This window comes from Gossypium hirsutum, chromosome D06, assembly GCF_007990345.1.
Source record: "Gossypium hirsutum isolate 1008001.06 chromosome D06, Gossypium_hirsutum_v2.1, whole genome shotgun sequence".
NCBI classification, from domain to species: Eukaryota; Viridiplantae; Streptophyta; class Magnoliopsida; order Malvales; family Malvaceae; genus Gossypium; species Gossypium hirsutum.
In genome coordinates this window covers 55,429,454-55,455,574 of record NC_053442.1, presented here as the reverse complement: position 1 = coordinate 55,455,574, position 26,121 = coordinate 55,429,454, and the positions used below count along the sequence as shown (strand labels likewise).

Sequence of the window (26,121 nt, the reverse complement as noted above, 5' to 3'; positions counted from 1 at the left end):
AAAATAAAATATAAACAAATTTGAAAATGATGAATTTGAAAATGAATAATAAGAGAAAAAGAGATTTGAAATCAACAATATACAAATTAATAAATAAATTATACACAAATCAACAAAATAAGAACAAGCCACAGAAAATAAGAACGCAAGAGAGAGAGAAATTTGAGTGAATACTCTTAAGAATTATTATTACTCCCAACTCCCCCCTTTTACAATGAAGGGAGAGGCCTCTATTTATAGTTGAGCCTCCCCAAATCCAACGGTAAAGATCAATTACATCAACGGCTAAGATTAAAGGGTATCTACAAATTAAATCTCTAAGATTACAAAATCATATCTTCTAAGATTGCATATCATATCCAAGATTGCATATATCATATCTAAGATTGCATATCATATCTAAGATTGCATATCCTTGAAGATTATGTTTCCATAAGCTTGTAGATGGACCTTCAACCTTTTCAAGTAACGGCCAAATGATATAATTTTGTAGTGGACTTAGACTTTGCTTTATTATTTTGGGTTTATTATTTTTTGTGAGCCCGGGCTAAAATTGGGTATTACATTTACGATAGTAAAAATACAATTTCACCACTTTAATATTTATATCTTTATAATTTTTAGAGGATTAAATCAAAATTTTATCATTTTTAGGGGGTCAAAGTGTAATTTTACCTTTACTTATTTAAATTGTTATAAATTTTAAAGGGTTCCAAATGGAAAATTTTTCATTTTAGGGGGGCTGGGGCCCCTGCCATCCCCCTAGCTACGCCCATGCCCTTGGGTCAGAGGTAACTTAGGGAGGAATTTATTAGCACCAGTACATTTTGAGCTTTTCACACTACAATATTTTTGTAAAGACCTTATTCTCTTTTTTTGGAATCTAGATCTTTTTAGACTCTGGTTATCCGATGACATTATTGTGAGGATTATGGGGATCACTCCTCCAAATCCTTTAGCTGGGGATGACAAAATAGTTTGGGCCAATTTATCCTCTGACATTTACTCTTAAAAGTGCCTACTGGAAGCTTTATGAGATGACATGGAATTTAAATGATGAGTTATGGAAGATTCCCAGGAAGTTTCAAAAGCCACAAAAGATAAGACTCTTTATTTGGATAGTTCTTAAAGATCCCCTCCTTACTAATGTAAAGCATACCAGAAGAGGTCTAGGAGATAATAGTGCTTGTGGGATTTGCGACCATAATTTTGAAGATTTTTTACATGTTCTTAGAGATTGTAGCACGACTAAAGGCATTTGGGCTCAGGTTACTCTAGCAAATAAACTCAAATAATTTTTTTCCGGAGACTTGAACGAGTGGTTTGTGGGGAATTAACAAAATCAATTGAGGATTCCTACAGGGGAGGTGGATTGGCCATGTTTGTTTGGTATAATTGCCTGATTCATTTGGAAAATCGGAACCTTCATATGTTTCAAGAGGTTCCTTGGAGCATTGATGAAGTGTTCAAAAGCTCCTTATGTTTGGCTAAACAGTTCGCCTCTGTTCAAAAACCAAAATCTGGTAAGAGGTCTATAACATTTTCTTCTTTAGTGTTGACAGGTAATTGGATCTAGATGTACACGGATGGAACTATTAAAGCAAAATTTGGCTTTGTAAACGCAGGAGGAGTCATACGTGATCACAACGGGAAGTGGATTTAGGCTTTAATCGGTATCTGGGGATGTGCTTAGTATTGGAAGCTAAATTATGGGCCATTTACGATGGCTTGGATCTTACCTTGGACCAAGGACATGACAAGGTGTTGATTAATACAAATAGTATGGAGGTAGTTTGGGCTATTCAAGACATGCACTCAAAGGACTCAAATTCTACTTTGATCAGGCGAATCCGACAGCTGTTGGCAAAGATAGACTAATAGCAAATCTATCACATGTCAAGAGAAGAAAACAAAGTTGCAAATTACATTGCAAAAATGGCTTGTATTTATGTAAATGATATTAAACTGTTTGAACATCCTCCTAGTGAGGTGTTAGATTAGATTTAGCCTTTCTTAGTTTTGATTTTTATCACAAAAAAAAGACTTTATTCTTATTTGTTTAAATTGGGGCATGTACTTAAGATTATTTAGGTCTTGAACTTTTTTGTTAAATGTTTTGGTTTATTTTCATGAATTTGGCCATGTTGGCATATTAACAAATTGAGTTATTGATATGGCTTTTAAATTACAAAGTTGATGGATAGTAGATTGCGGATTGTTATTAAAGTTAAGTTAATTAGCATGCTAAAAGTTGCGTTAATTGATCTCTATCAATGTTTGATGGAACTTCGAGCTTGGTTTTATGGCTGAGTTTTGTTGGTATCACATTTATAGCTAAATAAATATGATTGATCAAGCTATTAGATTATGCTTTCTGAGCTATTTTGTAGTAACATTTACTAATTATGCTATTTTTTGGTATTTGTGGTTATTTTACATGTTAGAAATGCAACATAAGAGTGTTGATATGTATTATATAGGTTGATTTCATTTTAGGAGCGTGATTAGGATGGTGGGGTTTGAATTTAGAATATTTGAATTATGTTCTCTACATTTTTACTAGTTTTTTTTTTGCATTTTTGGCACCTAGTGTTGAGATAAAAAGAAATTATGTGGACTTGTCTTATGACATGGTGACATTGTCTCAAGACATGGCTAAGGGAGTCTCAAGACTTCGAAGTTAGTAGCTAGAGTTTGTCCAAGGTGCCCAAGTCTTAAAACATTAAACCCCATGTCTTCAGACACACAAGTAAGGCTTAAGACTTAGCCACAAGTTTCGAGACATGCAAGTTAATAAGCAAAGCTTGGTTTTAAGGGACTATGGTTTTAAGACATGCACATATTGGCAAATTTTGATGCTTTCATTTTCTTTCAGGAAAATTTGATTGTAGAGATGCATCGTTGACTACATTGTTGTAAAGTATGTTATAACTTGTGTTTAACTACATAATAAATGTATGATTACTTGATCAAGTCATTTTCATGACCAAGGTAGTGCTTCATTTTTGGACGAGCTTCTGGATCAGGTATGAGATGTTACAAAGCATCTTTAAACTCTAACTCTTTAATTTTCTTGCATAAATGACAATGTTATTTGATATTGTTGTTGTTCTTTTTAGAATCTATGGATGGATAAATCTCTAGTTGACTAATGGTATAATAAAGAATGTGAATTGCTTGTAATATATTTGGTTGACACTTCATGTAAAGTGTTTGTTAATTAGAGGCACATAGATCGCTTAAGAGTGATGCCCTTATAAATGAAATTATTTAAGGAGGATTTGTGAGAGCTAAACCTTATTAGAACCATCCAATTAGCAAATCGAGCATTCGGCTTGAGAGATGAAGTGTATGCAAGGCCAATGTTTATGAGGGCTAAGGATTATATGTTATCACTTGATGTGTATTTAGAGAAAACTAAAGTAAAAGGTAATGTTGTTGCATGTTGTTTAGACCTTAAACTTTAGAGCCATTTTAGCATGCAAATTATCTAGTTGACCACTACTTGCTTATTCTACATCTAGGTTTCAATATTAAGTTTTTAGTTGTTAAATTCTCTTTAGTTTAATTTTTAGTCTTTATGCCCTCAATGATCAGTTGCATTAATAATGTCTAAAATTCCATTAGTAATTCTAGGTTGATAATTAAATAGTGTTTTCCCTTTTCATAATTGCAATTATTATTTCCTATGTTCTACATTCAATCTCATGGGATTCAATCCTTGGAAAATTCCACAACTAGTGTTTCACTATATTATTACTTGGACAAGAATCGTGTACTTGTGTATTTATATGCTTCAAAATATTTCTTTGGTTTTTAATATTGAAGCAAAGTTGATATGTCACCAAGTTTTTGGTGTAGTTTTCGGGGATTTAAAGTGAATTAAGTAGGAAATTTGAATAGTTTGAGTTTTAACAATTATGCACTTGCTAATTTTCAAGCTTAAGATATCACAGTGAACTAAGGAAGGATTAATCAATGCATTTATTTTTCTATCTTGTTTAATTTTTTATTTGTATGTGTTTTCTTTCAATTTTCTTTTAGTTATTTTGTTATGCTAAATTGCTCTTATTTTCACTTGATGGATTTGCCTTGATATAAACTATGTCTACTAGGAAACTATTATTATTTGACTTGTTATTGTGGTTTTTTACAGTGTAAGCAAAGGAGAAGTCAAGAATTAGTGCCATTAGATCTAAAGATATAAAGGACTTTAAGAAACCTTGATGAACTAAAAATGTAGTGAATAAACCTATTGTTGATTTCACTATGGATCCAACTCATAAACAACCAAAACAACTACCCTATAGACCTTTCAGAGGCTATGTCATTCGAACTTAGATTGATTACAGGGTAGTATTAAAGAACCACCTATGGTTGCTAAAAATTTGAAATCAATCTTGCCATGATTCAAATGATCCAAAGCTTAGTTTAGTTTAAAAGTACTACAACACCCCTTACCTAGTTTGGTCGCCGAACTCAAGCTACAAGATGCTACTACAGTTATTAGAACAGTCACATATGAATTATATTATTGAATTTAGTTTAAAATCAACAAATCATTTCACTTTTACACACATAATAAAATTGATACACGAAACCAGGACTAAATCAAACTTACAAATTTAATTAAATAGATTTGAGCATTAAAAAGGGCTAAACTGCAAACTTTTCAAAATTGGAGAATATGTATCGATACCTAGACCAGGTACTGATACCATTTTTAGCTTCGAAATCTCAAAATAAAATTAAAATCAAGAGGTATCAATACAAAGACCAAAGTATTGATACTTTATTTATAAATACCGATACCAAGATTTAGGTACTGATACATAAGCCAGAGGTATCGATACTAAAATCAAGCATCGATACCAATTTGCATTCTGTCGATCTTAAAATACTATTCATTTGGTAAAGTATCGATACTGTGATTAAAGGTATCGATACTTCATGCTAAAATGGCCAAAATTACCACATTTGTTACCCTTTTCATGCTCAAACCTAACACCAAACTCAATGGTGTTTAGGTACTCAATCAACCTATATAAAAACTAATTCAAATCATGCCAACATTACCATATATCATCCTTTTATCAATTAACAATATATTACTCCATATTTGCTAACCAATAAGTATCACTCATACACATTTATACCAACTTGAAAATGTACCGTTGGAAATTATACCATTCACATGTGAGCCAATTCATTGATCAAAATACAAGTACCTTACCAAACATCTTAATCCATGAACCTTCAACTTTTCAATCTTACGATACTACTCAAATACATCATTCAAATTATCCATTAAAGTCTTACCAAATAACTCATCCCTTGAAAATCATCAATTAGTCAACTTATAATATGGTTTAATTGCAACATTCAAAATCAGCCATTTCATTACCAGTTTGATCATCTAAATGTCACAATTATAGCTAAACACTTAGCCTAGATGCACTCATTCATCCATATCATATAACCATTTATGCTATTTATCGTTTTTTATTCAAAATCAATATAATTCAAAATAGATACACATAAGCATAACATTGCCTATATACATGCCACATAACCAAGTTATAGAACGATTAAAGACTACCAAAATAAAAGCTAGACAGTGTCAGCTCCGAGATGATCCAATCTTGATGCTCTGCAAAAGACCATTGCAAGACAGGAAAAGCATAACAGAGTAAGCATTATGAATATTTAGTAAGTTCACAAGAAACAAACTTAACTTACCTTATCGTTATAACAATTAAAGTATTTAAAACAAAAAGGCACGACTCACATATCCTTGGCATCTTTACGTGTGTTCATATACAATTCCACAAGATAACTAGTAAGTTAGTAATTCACATAATAAGATCATAGTATTTAAATTCATATACATCTATAACCAAACTACTTTACGTCATACCATTCAACCTTGTTCAATGTGGAAACATATCAATGGAATCCACATTCAATTTATACTCATTTTTGCAACATAATAATTATAGTCATGATTAACCTTCCAATCATTTCTTTACCATTTAATTAAGTTTTTCATCCAGAGAACTATAGTGATTTAACTTTGGATACACAGAAATACTTTGTTACTACAAGTTGTAGAGCTAATTTATTTAAACAAGCTTTATTCGATGTTATTCACTCAAGCTGTCGAGAATCCGCAACTAATATTGGATCTCAGCAATCGCATAAATCCCTGAACATAACCCCCATTTTCCCTTTTAGAACGCTAATGGTTTTTCATTTGTATCCAAATTGTTTATTTAAAATCACATGGGTCTTATTACCAATTCTATATAATTTCAAACTCTGTAATTGTATACACACTTTTCATATTTTGTATAATAATCTATATACATTTTAACCCTGTAACATCATCATATACATGATATCCAACCATATAACCTTTCCACATCCATTCAATGTCATATATCTATTTCTATTTATCAAATATTTTATATTTTGTGGTTTAGTCCATTTGATGCCAAAAGTCATTAAATTCACAATAAACCTAAATTAATAAACATTTAATATTATTCAAACATAACATAAAATAAAATATTAAGTTCAAAATGGACTAACTTGATAAAACCAAAAACAGAAAAGATGTCATGGACTAATATGCAATTTCTTCTTTTTCTCAATTATTTTCCGATTGATTCAAATCCTGATCTATAATAATTCATTTCAATTTATCAATTCTAAACATCTTGTAACATCCTATTATAAACATATTTAATCTCAATTTAAATTTTTAACATTCCCATGAAATTTTTCATTTTATTCAATTTAGTCCTTAAAACTAAAACTATCATATCTTTCACATTTAAGCCCTGTTTTACAATCCGATTTCAATTTCATCCTTCCACAGCCTTCTAATTTTAATAATTATAGAAATTTTATGTCAATTTTGAAATAGTATCATTTTAGTCCCTAAGCCCAAAACAAACAAAATTCACTTTACAATTTCGTCCTTAATCATTTCTAAGCTTACAACCAAGCCATTTAACATAATAAACATCAAAAAACCATTAATGACAATATTTCAAAACTTTAAAAATATTACGATCTAATCCTTAGGTTAGTTAAATCAAGCTCTTGGGATTCTAAAAATATAAAAATTACAAGAAATGAATTAAAATAACATACCAATGCACAGGTTGAAGGCTTGGTCGAATGGTCTATTCCGAAAATGGCTTTTTTTCTTCTTCCAAAAATGGCTTCTTGTTGAATGACGATGTTTGTTTTATTTTCTATAACATATTTTATTTAATAATTAAATAAAATTTTAACAATAAAATCTTTAAAAATAAAGAACTAACCCTCCATTAACTTTTAAAGTGGTCTAATTATCACTTAAACCCCTGAGCAACTATTAATGAAGCATTTTAACTAATAAAAACCAATAGCAATTAACTTTTACGGTTTTTTATAATTTTTTCCTTGTACCTTAATTAATCACCAATTCAACAAAATTACCTATCCAAAATTCTAGTCATTTATTTAATAACTCCGTAAATTTAATAAAAATATTTACAAGCTTAGTTTATGAAAATAAGGTCATGATCCCTCATTTTTCGACACCACTGCGTTTAGGGTCAAAACACTTGTACCTTAACTAACTATTCAATTAACAAATTCGTCAAACTAAAATTCAATACAATAACATAATTAACTCATAAATATTAATTAATAATATTTACGAACTCCATCATCAGAGAATAGGAACAACAGTTTTTGGTACTACTAAAAATCGGGCTGTTACATGTACAACCACTGAAGATCCTAATAATCATTTATGATAGTTTTAACTGTTTGTAATACCTTTAAATTTTAAAAAGTGTCTCTTGATGCAATTAGACTTAGGCTATTTTCATTTTTATTTTCATTGACTAATCAAGACGCAATTTGGCTTGAGTCACAACCAGCTATGTTTATCACTACATAGGAAAAATTTGGTAATATGTTCTTAGTGAAATACTTCCCTCCCAACAAGATTTCTAAAATTAAAGCCAAAATCACTAATTTTACTTAGCATGAAGGGAAATTCTACATGAGGCATGGGAGAGATTTAATGAGATTTAATAAATAATTTATAACATCTCCCAAATCATAGTCGTTTTGAGTGGTTATAAATTTAGACTTTTCGTAATGGGATGGATGGTCACCTTAGGTGCACTTTAGATGTCGTAATCGAGAGAGTGTTATTAGAAAATGAATATTTTGATGCATGTGATCTTACTAAGGAAATGGCATTAAACGCTTTTAAACATCTGGTGAACTAATTGAACAACATTACCCAAAAGTAAGAGAAAGCAAACTTTGGACAAATAGGACACCCAAACCTAAAACATACCAAGAGTTAATTGAAGATTATGACTCTTCGGTAGAGTGTAAAATTGTAGGGAATGGGAACGAAAACCCATATCCACCTATTTATAATCAGGGATGGCAGAAACCATCCAAACTTAGGTTGGAGTAATAATCCCACTCCTGGTTCCTTCAACTTCCTGAAGCCTCAACAACCCTACGATGCACTGTATAGGGCTTGAAATCAAGAGAGAAACCATTCTTTTGGAAATCAACCTAGAGAGCAACAAGAATTACCTTTTAATGTTCTATGAGTAAGATAGAGAAAGATGGCCATTTTTTTTAGAACTTCTATTAAGAATTTGGAAAATCAAGTTACTCAAATCCTTCAAGCTGTACAAACTAAACCTATTATTGATATTTCGAGTAAGACTGAAAATAACCTAAAGTGAGAAGGAAAGGAGCAAGATAATGTCATCCAATTAAGGTTCCAGAAAAAAAGTAAATAACTCTTTAGAGTTTAAGTCTTCTAGCTCTAAGATGATAAATGATGAGTTAATAGATAAGGGGATTCAGGAAGAAATTCAAGAGTTGGGTGAGGAAAAATTAGAAAGCCCTTTGGGAATTAATGAGGTCATAGAGGAGCTCATCCCCTTAAGTACAACCTAAATGTTTTAAGGGATGTAGATGTAAGAGAAGTTAATAGTGGGAATGTGAAAGTTAATAGGATCGAATATTGCATAGCGAAAGTATGAGGGAGCCCATCCAATGATAGATGAGAAAAGTAAGAAACATTTAACTAAGGCTCAATTACCTTAGTGTTACTCTAGAATATGAAGTGATACCTCCAAAAGTAGTAAACAAAACCCCACCATTTCCGTCTAGACTAGAAGATAAGGAGTTTAGTAAGTATGCTAGGTCTTTTGAGATATTCCAATATTTAATATTAATTTGTTGTTAGTTAAGGTATTGGAAACAATTTCTAATTATGTAATTTTTTTAGAGATCTTACTTATAAGAAGAAGTTGTAGGGGACACTTATAACAACCTTAATCAAGAATATAGTGCCATTAATAGTATAAATATTCTGCCTAAGCTGTGTGATCCAAGTAGCTGTTGTTCTACTACTTACGATTAGGAAAGTTGATTTAGGAAAGGCCTTAGGAAATTTAGGGTCCAGTCTAAAGTCAATGCCCCTTTTCCACATGCAAAAGGCTAAGGTTGGATAATTTAAGGGCCTTTTTTATAATTTTACAATTAGATGATAGATCAATTGTCTGTCCATGTGGTGTCTTGGAAGATGTTACAACGAAAGTACAACACTTCATTTTACTTGTTGATTTCATTGTGTTAGATTTAATGAATACCTTGAAATGCTCATTATCCTAGAGAGACCTTTCCTTGCCACTACCAAGTGCTAAATTAATGTGGAGAATGGGGAGTTGATTCTTAGGATAAAGTGGACCAATTAGTCTTCTTTGGATATAAAAATGCTTAAAACCATGAAATTAAGTGAGCAGTTTATAGAGAAAGACCCCTATTAGGTAGCTAATAAACCCAAGGTTAAAAAAACGAGAGATTGAGAAATGGTTTGGTTGCAAGGAGCTTTGGATGGACATTGTGAACTCTAGGAAATCTAATCATACTTGTGGGAAGCATGTAACTTTTTTTAGGTTTTTAGGAATTTTTTCTATTGAGCAACAAAAGACGTATCAAGTTCTTGGGGACTAAACTTTTGTTTTTTTATAGAGGTGATATAGATCTCTCTAAGTTTGTAGCATACTCTTGATTATTTCTTTTTGACTGCCTCCGGATGTACTAACATCCAGAGTGTGAATATTGCTACAAAATAAATGAAATTGAGGCGGTGTCTGAGTGCAATTCAAATAAATTTTAAAATTTCTTTATAGCTTATTTTTGTTTGTTGAATTATTTTTCTTTAATTAGTTTTATTTTTAAAATGTTATTATTGTTGATTATCTCAGCTTCCTTTTGAAATATTCTGGCTTTGCCCGTGTGATAGAATTTCTAGTTATTAATAATTTGTTATGGGTGTAAAATCTATCTATTAGTTTTATATTCAAAATTTAATAAAAACACTATTAATAAAATAATTATTATCATATTTATAAATTTAATTTTTTATTATAAAAAAAGATTTTAACTTGATAATGATTATCATATTTAAAATAAATTCATACTTATATATAAAAAGTTATATTTATTTAATTAAAATTTGTAACTAAAAAACTTTGGTTTTTATAATTTTTAATTTATCCAATTATATTCAATTTTATAGATTTACAATTTTATTAATTAATAATATATTATATTATTTTTTATGTAGAACTTTTAATAGATATGATCAAATTAATTAATTTCACATTAATATACTATTATATTAATTAATATTGCTTTTATTATTATAAAATGATACTAGTAAATTATCTTTAATGTCAACTGAGTAATATAATTAATAATAAAAGGTATTTTTATTAGTTCAAAAGTTTTTCCAAACTTATATTTATATATTATAGATATAAATTATATGATTTATCAACTTTTTGGCGTATAAATTTTATTTGATTAATTCGCTACTTAAAAGGAAAAAAATTAAAAGAAAAAAACCTTAAGGATATTAAGTTAGTTAAGAGTATGTACAATAACTTATTAACATATTTTATTTCATTGTTTCAATGAAAAAAATATTAACTTATGAGTTAAGTGATCGAATTGTAAATTTATCCGTTTTCATGTCTAATATCGATTAGAAACTTAATAGTTAGTGATCAATTTATAATTTTCGAATAGTTTAATAATAAATTTGTAACCTTTTGAAATTGAGTGACCAAAGTGTAAACTTACTAATAGTTGTTTGAATATAGATTACCTTAACTTTTTCTTATTTAAGTTTAAGTTAGATATTTTAATTATATAAAAATAAAAATATAAAATATCAAATGTAATTTCTTTTAGTCCCTTTAAAAAATTTGAATATTGAAGTTAATATCATGACTAAATTTCACTTCGGCCCCTAAGATGATAAGATTTCTTTATAGTCCATTTAAAAATTAGGAAATAATATGTTAATATAGTGATAAAATTATACTTTTAACCTAACTTAAAAAATATAATTTAATCTTGTCCCCTTGAGATAAATTTCTAGCTTTGTCCTTGGTACTGTGAGTATTTTTTTTATTTTAAAATGTCATACTAATAAATTTAAAAAAATAATAGTATTAACAATTTGATTTGAATTTTGAAATTTGAAAAGTAGAAAGATAAAATTCCTAGAAATAAAAGTATAAGGACTAATATCCAAATTTTAGAAGAATACAGGGATCCATGACATATTTTCACCTTAAAAAATACATAAAAATCGATTTTCACTAAACCCACTAGTTTTCATTAAATAGCGAAATAGATCAAACAAAATATAGAGGAGAACTCTCGTATCTTCGCTTGCCTGTTCTTTTTACTCTCTGTGCGTCGCTCTGGTACTTAATCTAACAATTACTTTTAATACTTTTCACCTGTGATTTCGTATTATCAGCCGAATCTACTGTTGATTTGTTTGTGCACTTATAGATTCTTGCTTGTGTTTAATTGACTAGGTTTTTCACTTTTCAAGAATTCAAACCCACACTTTAAGAAAAAAACTTTTTTTTTTTGCATCACATTGTCTTTGCTATATCTTCTAGGTTTCTAATCGTTTTCAATAATCTCGTTTTTTTGTTTATTTATTCATTTTTTTTGTTTCCTTTACTCATTCTGTTTTAGTTGGTTGTCTTTCAATAATGCAGATTGAATATTGTTTTATTTTGTTTCAGTTGTGTTTGACAATTTAGGTTATAAACGTTTTACTTACTATTTTTTGGTAGAATTTGATCTGCTTCTTAATTCCTTTATTTTTAAATTTGTTTTTGCATATATAATATATTTTTTCTATGAAGCTCTTACCCGCTTTCATTTTATTTTTCTGATTTTTTCCATTTCAGTGCAGATTTCGGCGGAATAGTGTAAGTTGGCTTTGAGATTGTTGGAACTTTACATTGTAGAGATGGCAAATTTACAAATGACCGGTATTCTAGAAAAGGTATTATTATTTATATTCTGTTTTAATCTTTTTTTCCAGTGTCCTCTGTGCTTGCTTCATCTCTTACAGTTTGCTCAGCTTTATAGATGAATGAAAAAAGAAAGAAAAAATGACAAAGGCTTATCTGATATTGTTTTGTAACTTATTAATCTCTTCCTATAGATGACTGGAAAGGATAAAGATTATAGATATATGGCTACTTCTGATTTATTAAATGAGCTAAACAAGGAGGGCTTTAAGGCTGATTCTGACCTTGAGATAAAGTTGTCAAACATTATCCTCCAACAACTTGATGATGTAGCTGGTGATGTTTCTGGATTGGCTGTCAAATGGTAAGCTTTTTGTTCTCTCGGGTAGTGTTTTGCATTAACAAGTTTGTATAATTTAGGCATCTTTGTACGCTATAATGCTAGACTAGTTTACATCATGATTTTTCCTGGTTCTTGTATTTCATTGTTTTGAGTTTATTCTGATTTTAACTTTTATTGCAGTCTTGCTCCATTGGTGAAGAAGGTTGGTGAACCAAGAGTTGTGGAAATGACCAATAAACTCTGTGAGAAATTGCTTAATGGCAAAGATCAGCACCGCGACATTGCAAGCATAGCTTTGAAGACAATCATTTCTGAAATCTCTACTCCATCTCTTGCACAATCTGTTTTAATTTCTCTGTCTCCTCAACTAATAAGAGGAATAACTGGCGGGGCAAGTTTCTGAACACAGCTTGTCAACGCTCTGTGATTTATATCTTCAATAAATTTCACTATGAAAGTGTTTCTTTTGAAGTACTGTTTTAGTTTCTTATTTCAGTTAAGTTCCAATGTGAAAGTTTAATTCCACAAAGATTTATGGACAATAATATTTGCTTGATAAATTTCTCAAAGATACTTCTTTTACAGTTTCATCATGCTAATCATATATAGGGCCTTGACTATGGGATGAACTTTAAGGCTGATATCAATTACTTTGGTACTGTTGTCCTTGTGCAATGAAAGAATATGAAAATTGTTTTTCTTCTGCTTGCTTTGAATATTTTGTATTCATAATTAACTTATTATTAATATTGTTGCAGGGGACTAGCACAGAAATTAAATGTGAATGTCTTGACATTTTATGCGATGTTCTTCACAAGTTTGGAAATCTAATGGCAACTGACCATGAGATACTTCTGAATGCATTGCTATCACAATTGAATTCCAATCAAGCTAGTGTTAGAAAGAAGACAGTTTCTTGTATTGGTAAGATGTGCTGAATTGAAACAAATTTGTTTGTTTGGCAATCCTTTTTGTTGACTTTTTGTTTCTTTAAACTTGGTTTTGATGTGCTCGAACTTATATTTCATTTTGGACTTTGGAGTCTTTTGTGGAGTAACAGTTCAATTAAAGCCCTCTCTTCATGTACTAATTCTGCTCCCTATGGAGAAGGCTAGATGCCTTCTATTTCTTGTTATTTAATACACGCATGCTAAAATGGAGCAATTAGTAGAGGTTTGACTTCCTTGATACTTAATATAATGTTTGGTATTTATGACAACTGTAAGGAATGAAGAAAAAAGAATTGATGAGTCTTTATATATGTCTTTTAGGATGCCTATCATATTTATTTAGTTTTGTACAAAGTATGCTAAGGACTGAGGGGAATCGGGGAAGGTGAATTTGCAAGTGTTGGGGATCGAAGCTCAGCATTGCTGGAATCCCAACTCCTAGAGGAGGTGGCAATATCATTTGGATAAGCTGACATTCTGTTTTTGTAAATTATTGACTAATCATTCTTTTGTTTTCAGCATCTCTTTCTTCAAGCTTGTCAGATGACTTGTTAGCAAAGACAACCATTGAAGTTGTACGAAATGTAGGAAGTAAGGGAACAAAATCAGAATTGATCCGCACGAACATTCAAATGATTGGTGCTTTGAGGTCATTGCCTCTTTTGCCTCATACTGCTTATGAATGAAGTTGCTATTGTTTGAAATTTGTTAATAACAAGGATAATTTTTATTGGAAGAGTAAAATATTGAACCCTTCTTAAGGTTTGTAGAAAATATCTTTAATCCCCCATAGGTTTTGAAGAATACCTTCTTACTCCCCCTGTTTTTTACCAGAAAACAATATCATTGGGCTTCAAAAAGTAATATTGTTAATTATGAAGTTAAAATGAAAAGATAAACACACTCCTTTCACTTTTTTCTTATCTTATTTATTTTAATTTATATTTTCTTTTCTCTTTTTACCTAGATTTATTTTTACAAAGTATAATATTTAGTTAATTCTAAAACCATCTTATTATCTTGTCCTATTTTAATAGAAGTTATATTCTAATTTAATTACATATTAAATATATTAACAATAATCTATAATTCAATTATATATTAACTTCATGAATGAATCGTATATATCAATTATCTTCAGTTAAAATAAATTGATCCATTAATCTGGGAAAAAGAGTTGTGTTAAAGAAATTGGTTAGAACCAAAAAAGAAAAAAATTGGAACAAGTAAAAAGGAAAACGAAATGTTGGTATTTTCAGTATTTAAAGTGATTTTTTGGACAAAAATTAGTTTGAATATTAGAATTCTTAGATCTCTAATTTTTAAAGAGAGATAAGGAGTATTTTCGTATCAATGGAGGTAAGCTTATTTTCAACAAAACTGCATGGAAGTTGTATATGAATATTTGTATGGATTTTTTCTAGGTTTGAATGTTGTAAATGCTCTACCCTCAAAGATTTAAATCTATAAAGACTCCATAAAAATAAAAATAGCAAGGGTGGCATGGTGCTAGAAGAACAACCATTTGCCACTATTGTTTTTATCTTTGTGGAGTCTTTATAGATTTAAATCATTGAGGGTAGGATTTCAGTGTTTTCTTATTGTTATGTGTTGCTAATGAAATATATGTTATCATTGTATTCAGCCGTGCTGTTGGGTATCGTTTTGGACCTCATCTTGGAGACACTGTGCCAGTGCTTATTAATTACTGCACAACTGCATCAGAAAATGATGAGGAGCTAAGAGAGTATAGCTTGCAGGTGTTCTATATGGCTTTGTATCTTAGAGGGTGTACTGTGCTTTAGTGCTTGATAAATTCTTGCGGGGTGAAATTTATAATTTAATAATTGAGTTGCTCATAACGGTCAAGTTTTGCTTTCAGGCACTAGAAAGTTTTTTGCTTCGCTGCCCTAGGGATATTTCGTCCTATTGTGATGAAATTCTTCACCTTGCTTTGGAGTATTTAAGTTATGATCCAAACTTTACTGATAACATGGAGGAAGATACTGATGATGAGAATCACGAGGAGGAAGAAGAGTATGATTTTTCATTTGCTTCTAGTATGATTTATGTTTATGTCTGCATGAAAGACAGGTTTTTTAGCTCCAGCTCTTTATTGTTTTATAGTGAGAGTGCAAATGAATATACCGATGATGAAGATGTAAGCTGGAAAGTTCGAAGAGCAGCTGCTAAATGTTTAGCTGCATTAATTGTTTCTCGCCCTGAGATGTTATGTAAACTGTATGAGGAGGTATATATTTGCCTTTTCTGTCCTGAACTTCTGAGGGTAGTTCCCGCACCATTTTAAAGATGTTATTCTCTCTTGGTGCAGGCTTGCCCTAAGTTAATTGATAGATCTAAAGAAAGGGAAGAGAATGTCAAGGTAATGTTCAGGCCATGGTATATAGATTTCATTCTTCATATGGGTTTGTTTATCAAAGAATAACATATGGCAGATGGATGTTTTTAATACGTTCATTGAGCTACTACGGCAAACCGGAAATGTGACTAAGGGACAGACTGACATGGATGAACTGAGGTGAGTTTCTCATATCATTTAAGCACCAAAGATATTATTATTTTCATGATTTTCTCAATTTTGTTTACACTTCAAGTTTTTTGTTTATTATTATTGGTGCTTGTTCAATCTGGAGTGACCTGGATTTTTTAAAATTTATAGTTTTTTTGACAGCATTCAATTTTTTTTTTTCAAATTAAACTTGATTCGAAGTGGAATTGAAACTCTATAAATGTTAATGGATATAAAAATGGTTTTAATGGTTCTACATGAAATATAATTGAACCTTAAGCCTGCCTAAAACTTGAATGATCTGAAACCTGCTTGAACCTTGAATGATCTTGACCTGAGATAACTAGAGCCTTGGGTGTCCTTAACAGATGCATTCTGAACATGAATTGATTTAAACTTTGGAAGAATTGGAATAGGAAGGTTTATCTGGCTTATTACTCTGTTTTGTTTGCTTTATAATCATTTGATTTATCTTTGAACTATGGTTAAGAATTTTAACACAGCCTTAATGAAATAAAGTCCTCGGATGCATCATTTTTTTATAATCTGGTATGGTGTTATAATTTTTCTATTGTCTTCAAAATCATTTAATAGAAGTTCTTGAAAACTGCAGGCATCTATTTTCCCTAGTTACTGCATGCAAATAATGCAATTTTGCTCCCCTGCATTGATACAGAACTTTATTTGTACACCTGAAGTTCTTATCCTATACCTTCAGTTAGTATTAGGAGTTTAAAGGTGCTGAGCTCATCATCTGTTCTAAGTTAATATTAGTAATTGTCTTTGAATTTGTGTAATGGAATTTTTGCTTCCCTGCTTTGATACAGAACTTTATTTGGATTCCTTGAAGTTCTCATCATCTCCACTATGTTAGTTTTAGGTGTTTAAAGAAGTTGAGCTCATCTGATATAGTTCTGCTCTTGAGCTTGACTCAGATAAAAAATACTTGAGGCTTAAACTCCACAGAGCTCTGCCTACCCTTTTTCTTCTCCTTGTGATCGACAAAAAAAATAATCAAGCTATGTGTGCGCAAATTCATTAAACCCAATTATCATAAGATTGATTAACAAGCTCGAAACTTGAGCTTGAACTTGAATGCAACACTAAACTCAAGTTTGAAAATGTGAAAGTAAATATAGTACTTTATTTATCTATGAATAAAATATTAATTTTTAAAAGTTGTCATAACTTGAGCTTTAGGTCGGTTCTACTGCAAACGAGTCTAGTATTACAAAGCTCTAAGTCACTCATTACTTGAATGGCTTAGGCTTAATCTTAGATCAATTGCAAATGAGTTGAGTTTGAGCATTAATTGGCCTAGCTTGAGTTCCTCATGAGTTGCTTTACTCATTTAAACCTGTTAATTATCATTGCTGTTATTGTTTTTGTTCATGATATTATCATCAATATTGCCACTTGTCTTCATCTTCATTATCATTAAATTTAGGGTTTGAATTCACTATTTAATTAACTTTAACCAGATGAGGAGCTTTATTGGCTGTGGTATTTATCTGTAATAAAAAAATTTCCAATACTGTTGTGGTTGCTTGTGCCTTTTCAGCCTGATTCATTCTTGCAATTTTATTCACATATAAATGCTATTTTTATGCAGTCCAAGATGGCTATTGAAGCAGGAGGTGCCAAAAATTGTTAAATCCATAAATCGGCAGCTACGTGAGAAATCTATCAAGACAAAGGTAAGAATTCCTTACATACTTTGCAGGATATTGCATTTTCTTTATTTTTGCATAACATATAATTCTATCTACAGGTTGGTGCATTTTCTGTTTTGAAAGAACTTGTAGTTGTCTTGCCAGACTGCCTTGCCGATCACATTGGAACACTCATACCTGGAATAGAGAAGGCGCTTAATGTATGACTTTCACACTTTTGGTGTGTACAAGTAATTTAATTTAATTTTTTTCATCCTTCCAAATACTTCTATTTGTAAATTTTCCAGGATAAATCTTCTACTTCAAATCTGAAGATTGAAGCACTTATATTTACAAGATTGGTGTTGGCATCTCATTCTCCTTCCGTTTTTCACCCTTACATTAAGGTAAATTATGTTTTGGTTTATGTGGATGCTCAAACCTCAATGCTTTTGCGATTCTCATGAGAAAGTTCATTCACCTATTTCTTTTTCCTTTTGGAAGACATTCACCAATTGTTTGAAAAAGGCTTGCATGCTTGCTTTTTGAATATAGAAGATTAGTTAATAGCAAATGCTGTCCTTTCACGCTTCCACCTCTCTTACTGGGGTATTTGGTTTCCTGTAACTAGGAGAAATATACAAAAAGTGAAACAAGGAAAGCTCTTTACTGGCATAACTAGATAATGCCATTGTGCAACTCGTAGAACTACAGTCTTTATATGTGACATGAATATATTTTTTGGTTAAATCTTTTCAATTTCTAACTTCATATGATCTTCCAGCGATGTAAAGACTACTATGTTAAATTGGCTTGATGCTTCTTTGTTGTCTTTATATCCTCCAGTTCTCTTAGTCCTGGATTGGCCATTTTTGCCTAAAACAATGTTGAGAAACTGTGTTAATCCATGAACAGTTTGATATCTGCTTAAAACTGTTGTAAAAAGTTTCGCAGCTGCTGTAATTTCAGTTCCTTTATCTGTTCTCAATAATGACCATGATGTTTTATTATTAATTATTTTTGAATTTTGGGTGTCTTGATAAGCTTAACGTGCATACAATATTCCTGAGGTCATAATTCTTCCCCTTTTGTTTTATCTTGCTTTTAGTGACCAATATTTATTTTTTCTATGATAATAAGTTGGTAAATATGTCATTCAGGATCTTTCTAGTCCTGTTTTATCTGCTGTTGGTGAGCGTTACTACAAAGTCACAGCTGAGGCATTAAGAGTATGTGGGGAACTTGTTCGCGTAGTGCGCCCAAATCTTGAGGTGGAACCTTTCTCTTGCAATTTGAGATTCCGTTTAACAATTTTCTTTTTTGCTGGAACAAGTCTTATCCTGATATAAACCTAATGTATCTATTTTGGTAATTCCATGTTTCATTTGAGTTATTGATTACAATTGTGATTGTTTGTTGCAGGGTTTTGGTTTTGATTTTAAACCTTATGTCCACCCAATCTATAATGCAATAATGTCTCGCTTGACTAACCAAGATCAAGATCAGGTAAGGAGAGTTTAATTAGTTTTCCTCCTCCTGTCATGTTTCTTCTGAGATGGATTTAATTGTTTTTTAGATTTGTTTAATTAATGTTATGTTTTTAATCCTATTTCCTTTCTCAGGAGGTTAAAGAGTGTGCTATTACTTGCATGGGGCTTGTCATTTCTACTTTTGGTGATAACCTTGGAACAGAGTTACATGCATGCCTTCCTGTACTTGTTGATCGAATGGGAAATGAGATAACCCGCCTTACTACTGTGAAGGTTAGTTGCTTTCCGTGCTTCTGATAATCATTTGTTTTAGTTGAAGCATTAGATTTATACGACGGATAATGTCATAAATGGCACCTATACTTTAACCAAATGTTCAATGTGTCTACTTTTAAAATGTCTATTTTGGTATCTTGGATTAACACTGTTAATATGTGGCTAGACAACAAATAAAAATTCAACACGTGGAGTTTTAAATCGTCAGTTGTCCATATGGCAATAAATATAATATGCGGCATTTGAGATAATAAAAAGGATGAAAATGAAAAAAAACAAAACAAAAAAACCTGCTAAGGGGTAAAAGAGAAAAATCAAAAGCCAAAAGAGACCCTTGCATGAGAAGCCTGAAACGAAAGAAGATAGAAAAGCTCATCTTCTCCAATGTTGTGAGAGAACTTGAAGCCCTAGGCCAAAATTTGCAGAAAAGCTCATCTTCTCCAACCTTTCAAAAATTGTGCTAGATTATAGCTCTTCTGTTCCTAAAATATATTCCAGCTTTTCTGTATACTTTTAAATTTTCTGATTTTTATTTAAAAAAATTCTTTTTTTTGAAAAAATTTAAAAGAATTTCCTTAAAAAATAATTTTTCTGTTTTTAAAGTTCTCCAACTTTTAATTTTATATAAAATAAATTTTCTTTATATGTATAAAAAATATATATTTAATGATGATGTGGCAAGATGAAGTGGCATTCGTATGCATTGCTGGATGATGGCTGTGTCTGACATGTCATTTAGTGATATTAAGCCTTGGTGTTAGATTGACACACATGTATGAGACTTGTCTTTTTTGAATTATTGGTACCACCATGGAATAGGTATATCTTATAGGGGCCCTTTATGAGATTATCTCTTTTGTCAAAATACTGGCATGGTATTTGTTGGAATGTGTGACACTTATCACAGCCTTTTGTCTATCTTACTCTGTAATGTAAAAACTTTTGTAACTTGAACTTAATTTTTGTATTCTATTTTCTTGGAAGTCCATTGTGAATCTTCTGATTGCGAATCTGTTTGGCTTCTCGATTATAATCCTGGATAACTGATTATATTGCCTCAATGGGGAATTGGGTTAACTTTTATGTATTTATATTTGCGTAGATGACTTTTAAGCTGTAGGCTTTAAGTTTTGGTGTGGTGCTGTTTTCTCCGTACAGTCCATGCAAAATTTCATTATGAATTCTAAATTCTAAATTCAATGCTGTGCCTATAGATAAGTGGTAATCTTTTAATTGAAAAAATATTGGTGATGGAAAAATTAGTTACCTTGTGGTTGCTTTTGTTCAAGGCGAATAACACTTGGCTCCATGTTAAGCTACGGGAGTTTAAAGGCTTTAGCATAGTCAGTTTCTTGGAACTGATAATATCCAATTGAATGATTTTTCTTCTCCCCAAATTGTTCAGACTGAAATAAATTAAGGACTCTTTTCTTACAAATGCATGTTACTGGCTGGGTTGCACTATGATATATTTATTGTAATATCTTTGTCTATGATTTTTTTTTACTGAAGTTTCTGATTTACGATTTGTTGGATGGAGCACATTGGTTTAATTTTGGATTGCTTATTACCTCTTTGGCTGCATATGTTCAAGCTACTTTTTTTTATTGCTCATGAAAGTTTTTGGCCCCATAATCTGTCCAATTCTGAATCTAGGCATTTGCTGTTATTGCTGCTTCTCCACTCCGGATAGATCTATCATGTGTTCTGGAGCATGTAATTGCAGAGTTGACCGGATTCTTGCGGAAAGTATGGAAGTTTGCATCTTGTTGAATTAGTGAACTGTTTTATTGTGGTACTTATGTAGTTATGTTTGATCCAAAATATCCTTGGTCTGGAAAACAGGCAAATCGGGCTTTAAGGCAGGCAACACTCGGGACACTAAATTCATTAATTGTAGCCTATGGAGATAAAATTGGCCCGTCTGCATATGAAGTTATCATTGTGGAACTTTCAACTCTGATTAGGTTCTGTTCCTACTTTACCTTTTTTATTTTTTTTGCATGGTTATATTCGTTTTGAGGCTTCCTAAACCCTTTTTCTCTATGTTAGTGACTCTGACTTGCATATGACGGCTCTTGCTCTTGAACTCTGCTGCACCCTAATGGCCGACAAGAGATCTAGCCGAAATGTTGGTTCTGCTGTTAGAAATAGAGTTCTTCCTCAAGCACTGACATTGATCAAGAGCTCGTTGCTGCAGGGCCAGGCACTTTTGGTATCTCCTTTTCAATTTAATGAGGTTACATCTGCTGTAAAATCCTTTTTTGTGTTTACAGGCATTCTTTGTTGGAAATTTCAGGCTTTGCAGAATTTTTTTGCTGGTTTGGTGTATTCGGAAAACACTAGTTTTGATGCATTACTGGAATCTCTTCTTTCTAGTGCAAAACCATCTCCTCAATCTGGCGGTGTTGCAAAACAAGCATTGTATTCAATAGCTCAATGTGTGGCTGTTCTCTGTCTCGCTGCAGGTGATCAGAAATGTTCATCTACGGTTAAAATGCTCACTGACATCCTTAAAGATGATGGCACAACCAATTCGGTATTTTCTCTTTTACCTGTTTTCCGAGTTTCTTCTCGATGTTTCTGTTGTATTGCTGTTATTCTTGCCAGTAAATTGACAATGGGCTAGTGTGTGTATTACTTATTTATTTTGATGTTATTTCTTTTCTGTTGGATTTGGATTCTAGTAATTCAAGCATGGTCTTATTTCTTTTTGTATTGATTCATTTTTTTTCCTTTTCCTTTTTTGTGTTTGTCATTTATTTGTATCTGCTGCTTCAAATCGATCTTCTAACATTGTACTTTATGTATGTATATATATTAAACAGCATCTAGCCTTGCTCTGTTTGGGGGAGATTGGGAGGAGGAAAGATCTGAGCTCGCATGCCCATATAGAGACTATAATTATTGAGTCCTTCCAATCTCCTTTTGAAGAGATAAAGTCTGCTGCTTCTTATGCGCTTGGCAATATAGCTGTCGGGAATCTTTCCAAGTATTTACCTTTCATATTGGACCAGATTGATAACCAGCAGAAGAAACAATACCTGTTGCTTCATTCTCTTAAGGAGGTATGTTTTCTTGAAGTGGTGCTCAAACCTAACCAGATATTTTTGTCTGATGCAGCATCTATGTTAATGTTAAATTTACTTGCAGGTTATAGTAAGGCAATCTGTAGATAAAGCAGAATTTCAGGATTCAAGTGTTGAGAAAATTCTGAAATTACTTTTTAACCACTGTGAAAGCGAGGAAGAGGGGGTCAGAAATGTGGTGGCTGAGTGCCTTGGTAAAATTGCACTTATTGAACCTGTAAAACTCATTCCAGCACTTAAGGTATTTCCACAACACAAGTCTGATGCCCTTTGTACTTCTGCCGAGCTTTTGTCATGTGGGTGTAATTTAATAGTGCCTTTGTTACTTTAAAAATTTTGAATTTCTTATAGTTGAGAACAACCAGTCCAGCGGCATTCACTAGGGCAACAGTTGTCATTGCCGTAAAATATTCTATTGTTGAGCGGCCAGAGAAGATAGATGAGATCATTTATCCTGAGATTGCTTCATTCCTTATGCTTATCAAGGATCAGGATCGAGTGAGTACCCTTCTACTCCTGATAAATACCCAACAGGAAATAAAAAAGAAAAGCTTTTATGTGGTTTCTTATATTTCTTGACTTATTCTTGTTTATCTGCAATCATCAATGCAGCATGTTAGGCGTGCAGCTGTGTTGGCTTTAAGTACTTTTGCTCACAATAAGCCTAACTTAATTAAGGGGCTTCTTCCTGAATTATTGCCGCTTCTCTATGATCAAACGACTGTTAAGGTAGCTAAAAGTTTACATTATGATGATTTTGCTGATGGTTTGCTGTTAATTAGGTTGCTAAATTAATTTTCTGTTGACTAAAACATTTGCATGCGACAAAACCCTGATTCTTCTTAATCAATTAGCAGTTTTTTTATTTTATTTATTTATAAATGTTGTTACTTTATGAGGTGTCCCCTAATGGTAACTTTCTGGGTTGTATTTACTTTTTTACCTTGCAAATCTTTTGGTTTTCTTTTGTTTAATTCCTGTAACTGTCAAAATAGAAGAGGGATTCTATCAGAAGTTTTAGCTTATAATTTGTTAACTTCGAGGATTTGGTCTCCGAGTTATCTATCATGATTTTTCATTTCTGGTGTAGGGCTACATGGTTTCATTTGTTAATCTTGTTTGCTTCTTTCCTTTTTATGCTTGTACTTTTCTACTTGTCCTATTCTTTTCCACGTTCTCCATTCACTGGTAGGCATCCCTGCATTTTCTTATGTTATTTTAAATTCTGGCCTGCTGCAGAAAGAATTGATAAGAACTGTTGACCTTGGTCCCTTCAAGCACATCGTCGATGATGGCCTTGAGCTAAGGAAGGCAGCGTTTGAGTGTGTAGACACATTGCTGGATAGTTGTCTTGATCAAGTGAACCCCTCATCTTTCATTGTTCCGTACCTTAAATCTGGACTTGATGGTGAGTTGCCTCCCGTTTGTATTGTGGTTATAAGCCTTGGGATTAATAATTAGATGACTAATTATTATACCAATTAGCTACTTTTTTAAGCATAGGATAGTTTTATCATGAGCTGTACCTGAAACCAAAATCCGATGATGAAAATAAATTTAATTATTATGTCTTGAATTATTCTCTCGGCCAAAAGTCCATATTTATTCATTATTCACAAATCTTATGGCAATAATAATTAGGTTATTTGTCTCAAGATAATACATTTTTTGCGTTACATCATTATACTGATTTAGATTTTTGGCTTTTTGCCAGATCATTATGATGTTAAGATGCCTTGCCATCTTATCCTTTCAAAACTTGCTGATAAATGTCCATCTGCTGTATTACCAGGTGAGTGATGCAGTGAATTATCTTTACCGAGATTCTGATCATTGTTTAATTTTCATTTGTTTATTGTCTCAAATTTGATATTCAGTGTTGGACTCACTGGTGGACCCTCTTCAAAAGACAATTAATTTCAAGCCCAAACAAGATGCTGTCAAACAGGAAGTAGATCGTAATGAAGATATGATCCGTAGTGCTCTTCGTGCAATCGCATCCTTGAACCGAATAAGGTTTTGTACTCTTGCACATAATCGAGTGCAATGATTTTCCTTTTCACTCTTGACCTTTTACTAGGCAATTGAGTTTTAAGATTTTAAATTGATGGCTATATGTATGCAACTGTCTTTCTGATTGTCAATTGTTTTTGTGTGCCAAGTTGAATGACATTTTTGCTTTATGTTGCAGTGGGGGAGATAGCAGTATGAAGTTGAAGAATCTCATGAGTGAAATATCGAAATCTCCAACATTATGGGACAAGTATTACTCCATCCGGAACGAGTGAGGTAATCTTCTAATTGTGTAAAGTAGGTAAGGTTTGATCGGATTGGATTTATATCCGAAACCAGGGGAACATTGTTGTTGTGAAAGATGATAATTGTTGGATATTGAGTTGGTTCATGTATGATTGCATCCTGCAACTGCATGCTTCTCTTTTATCTTCATATTATAGAATAATATTTTGGACCTTCATTCTCTCAACCATTCCTTCATGCTAAATTGCAAGACATTTCTCTCCATTGGTTTTTATTTTCATCCGTCTTACCAGAGTGATATGGGTTATTTGTTTTGGGGTGATTGTGTTTACTCATTTTTAATTTTATTTATATTTTCATGAATAAAAGGATACCTGTGTTTTAAGAAAAATTTTGATGGCAGTGACGTGGGTAGGGCAGATGTTAAATTCACTGTTACTCCGTAGCTGACATGCTTTGCTCTATCTCTATCTGCCTTATAATTGTTAAAGCCACTATAACTTCGATGTATTCATTTTCAATTACTTCATTCCATTTCAATTTAATATTTGCTACAGTGTTAATATTTTCAATCTTTTTAGAAAGAAATATTTAAAATTATTCAAAAAAGTATTTAAACATAAAACAAGAGTATTTTTTTTAAACTCATTACGAATGTACTCTTGAAATAGTTATATGCACAAGTAAAAATATAATTTTATACAGTGGAGTCAAGCAAATACTTTAATTGGTTTTTACTTCTCCAAAAATATTTGCTTTCCCTTGGGTTCACTTTTCAGAAGAAAGAAAAAAGCAAGCTTCATTTGGAGAGGATGGTTAGAAATCCATAGGATGGTTTGGATTTTGACTTCTTTAATAAAGGTCATGGTTAACATTTTCAATAAACAGAGGTTTTATATTTGTATTTTTTTCACTGATATTTTAATTTGGTTTTTGAATTTGGAAAAGTAGAATTTTGATTGTGGGACTGAGGTTTTGTCGTTCCATTAGGTATAATTTTAAAGTGTCTTATCATTAAATTTGTATATATTGTTTTTAAATTCAAGGATTATAATGGACTAAGTTGTAGAGTTTAAGTATTAATGTGGTTTTCTTTTTAAATTCAAAGATTATAATGAATTTAGTCGTTGAATTTAGGTATCAATGTGG

At 31.5% G+C, this 26,121-nt stretch overlaps 1 protein-coding gene across 4 annotated transcripts; it reads left to right on the top strand.

Moving 5' to 3' along the window:
• Positions 1 to 11,714: 11,714 nt before the first annotated feature.
• On the top strand, positions 11,715 to 25,185 carry LOC107900608 (cullin-associated NEDD8-dissociated protein 1). 4 transcript variants are annotated; one of them, XM_016826270.2, is made up of 29 exons: positions 11,715 to 11,816; positions 12,318 to 12,415; positions 12,578 to 12,747; positions 12,907 to 13,117; positions 13,485 to 13,650; positions 14,196 to 14,325; positions 15,322 to 15,436; positions 15,559 to 15,713; positions 15,804 to 15,927; positions 16,009 to 16,059; positions 16,133 to 16,215; positions 17,819 to 17,903; positions 17,978 to 18,079; positions 18,167 to 18,265; positions 19,019 to 19,129; positions 19,281 to 19,364; positions 19,481 to 19,621; positions 21,281 to 21,373; positions 21,470 to 21,591; positions 21,677 to 21,839; positions 21,924 to 22,163; positions 22,453 to 22,692; positions 22,778 to 22,954; positions 23,065 to 23,211; positions 23,326 to 23,442; positions 23,953 to 24,121; positions 24,428 to 24,505; positions 24,591 to 24,729; positions 24,905 to 25,185. In XM_016826270.2, exons 2-29 carry the CDS (start codon positions 12,380 to 12,382, stop codon positions 24,999 to 25,001), a joined length of 3,645 nt encoding a protein of 1,214 aa, XP_016681759.1. In that variant the 5' UTR covers positions 11,715 to 11,816; positions 12,318 to 12,379; the 3' UTR covers positions 25,002 to 25,185. The 4 variants fall into 4 exon arrangements, with proteins under 4 accessions (XP_016681759.1, XP_016681760.1, XP_040951840.1 ...); XM_016826271.2 differs by having other exon boundaries at positions 11,722 to 11,816; positions 12,323 to 12,415; XM_041095906.1 differs by having other exon boundaries at positions 11,761 to 11,803.
• The last annotated feature ends 936 nt before the right edge of the window (positions 25,186 to 26,121 follow it).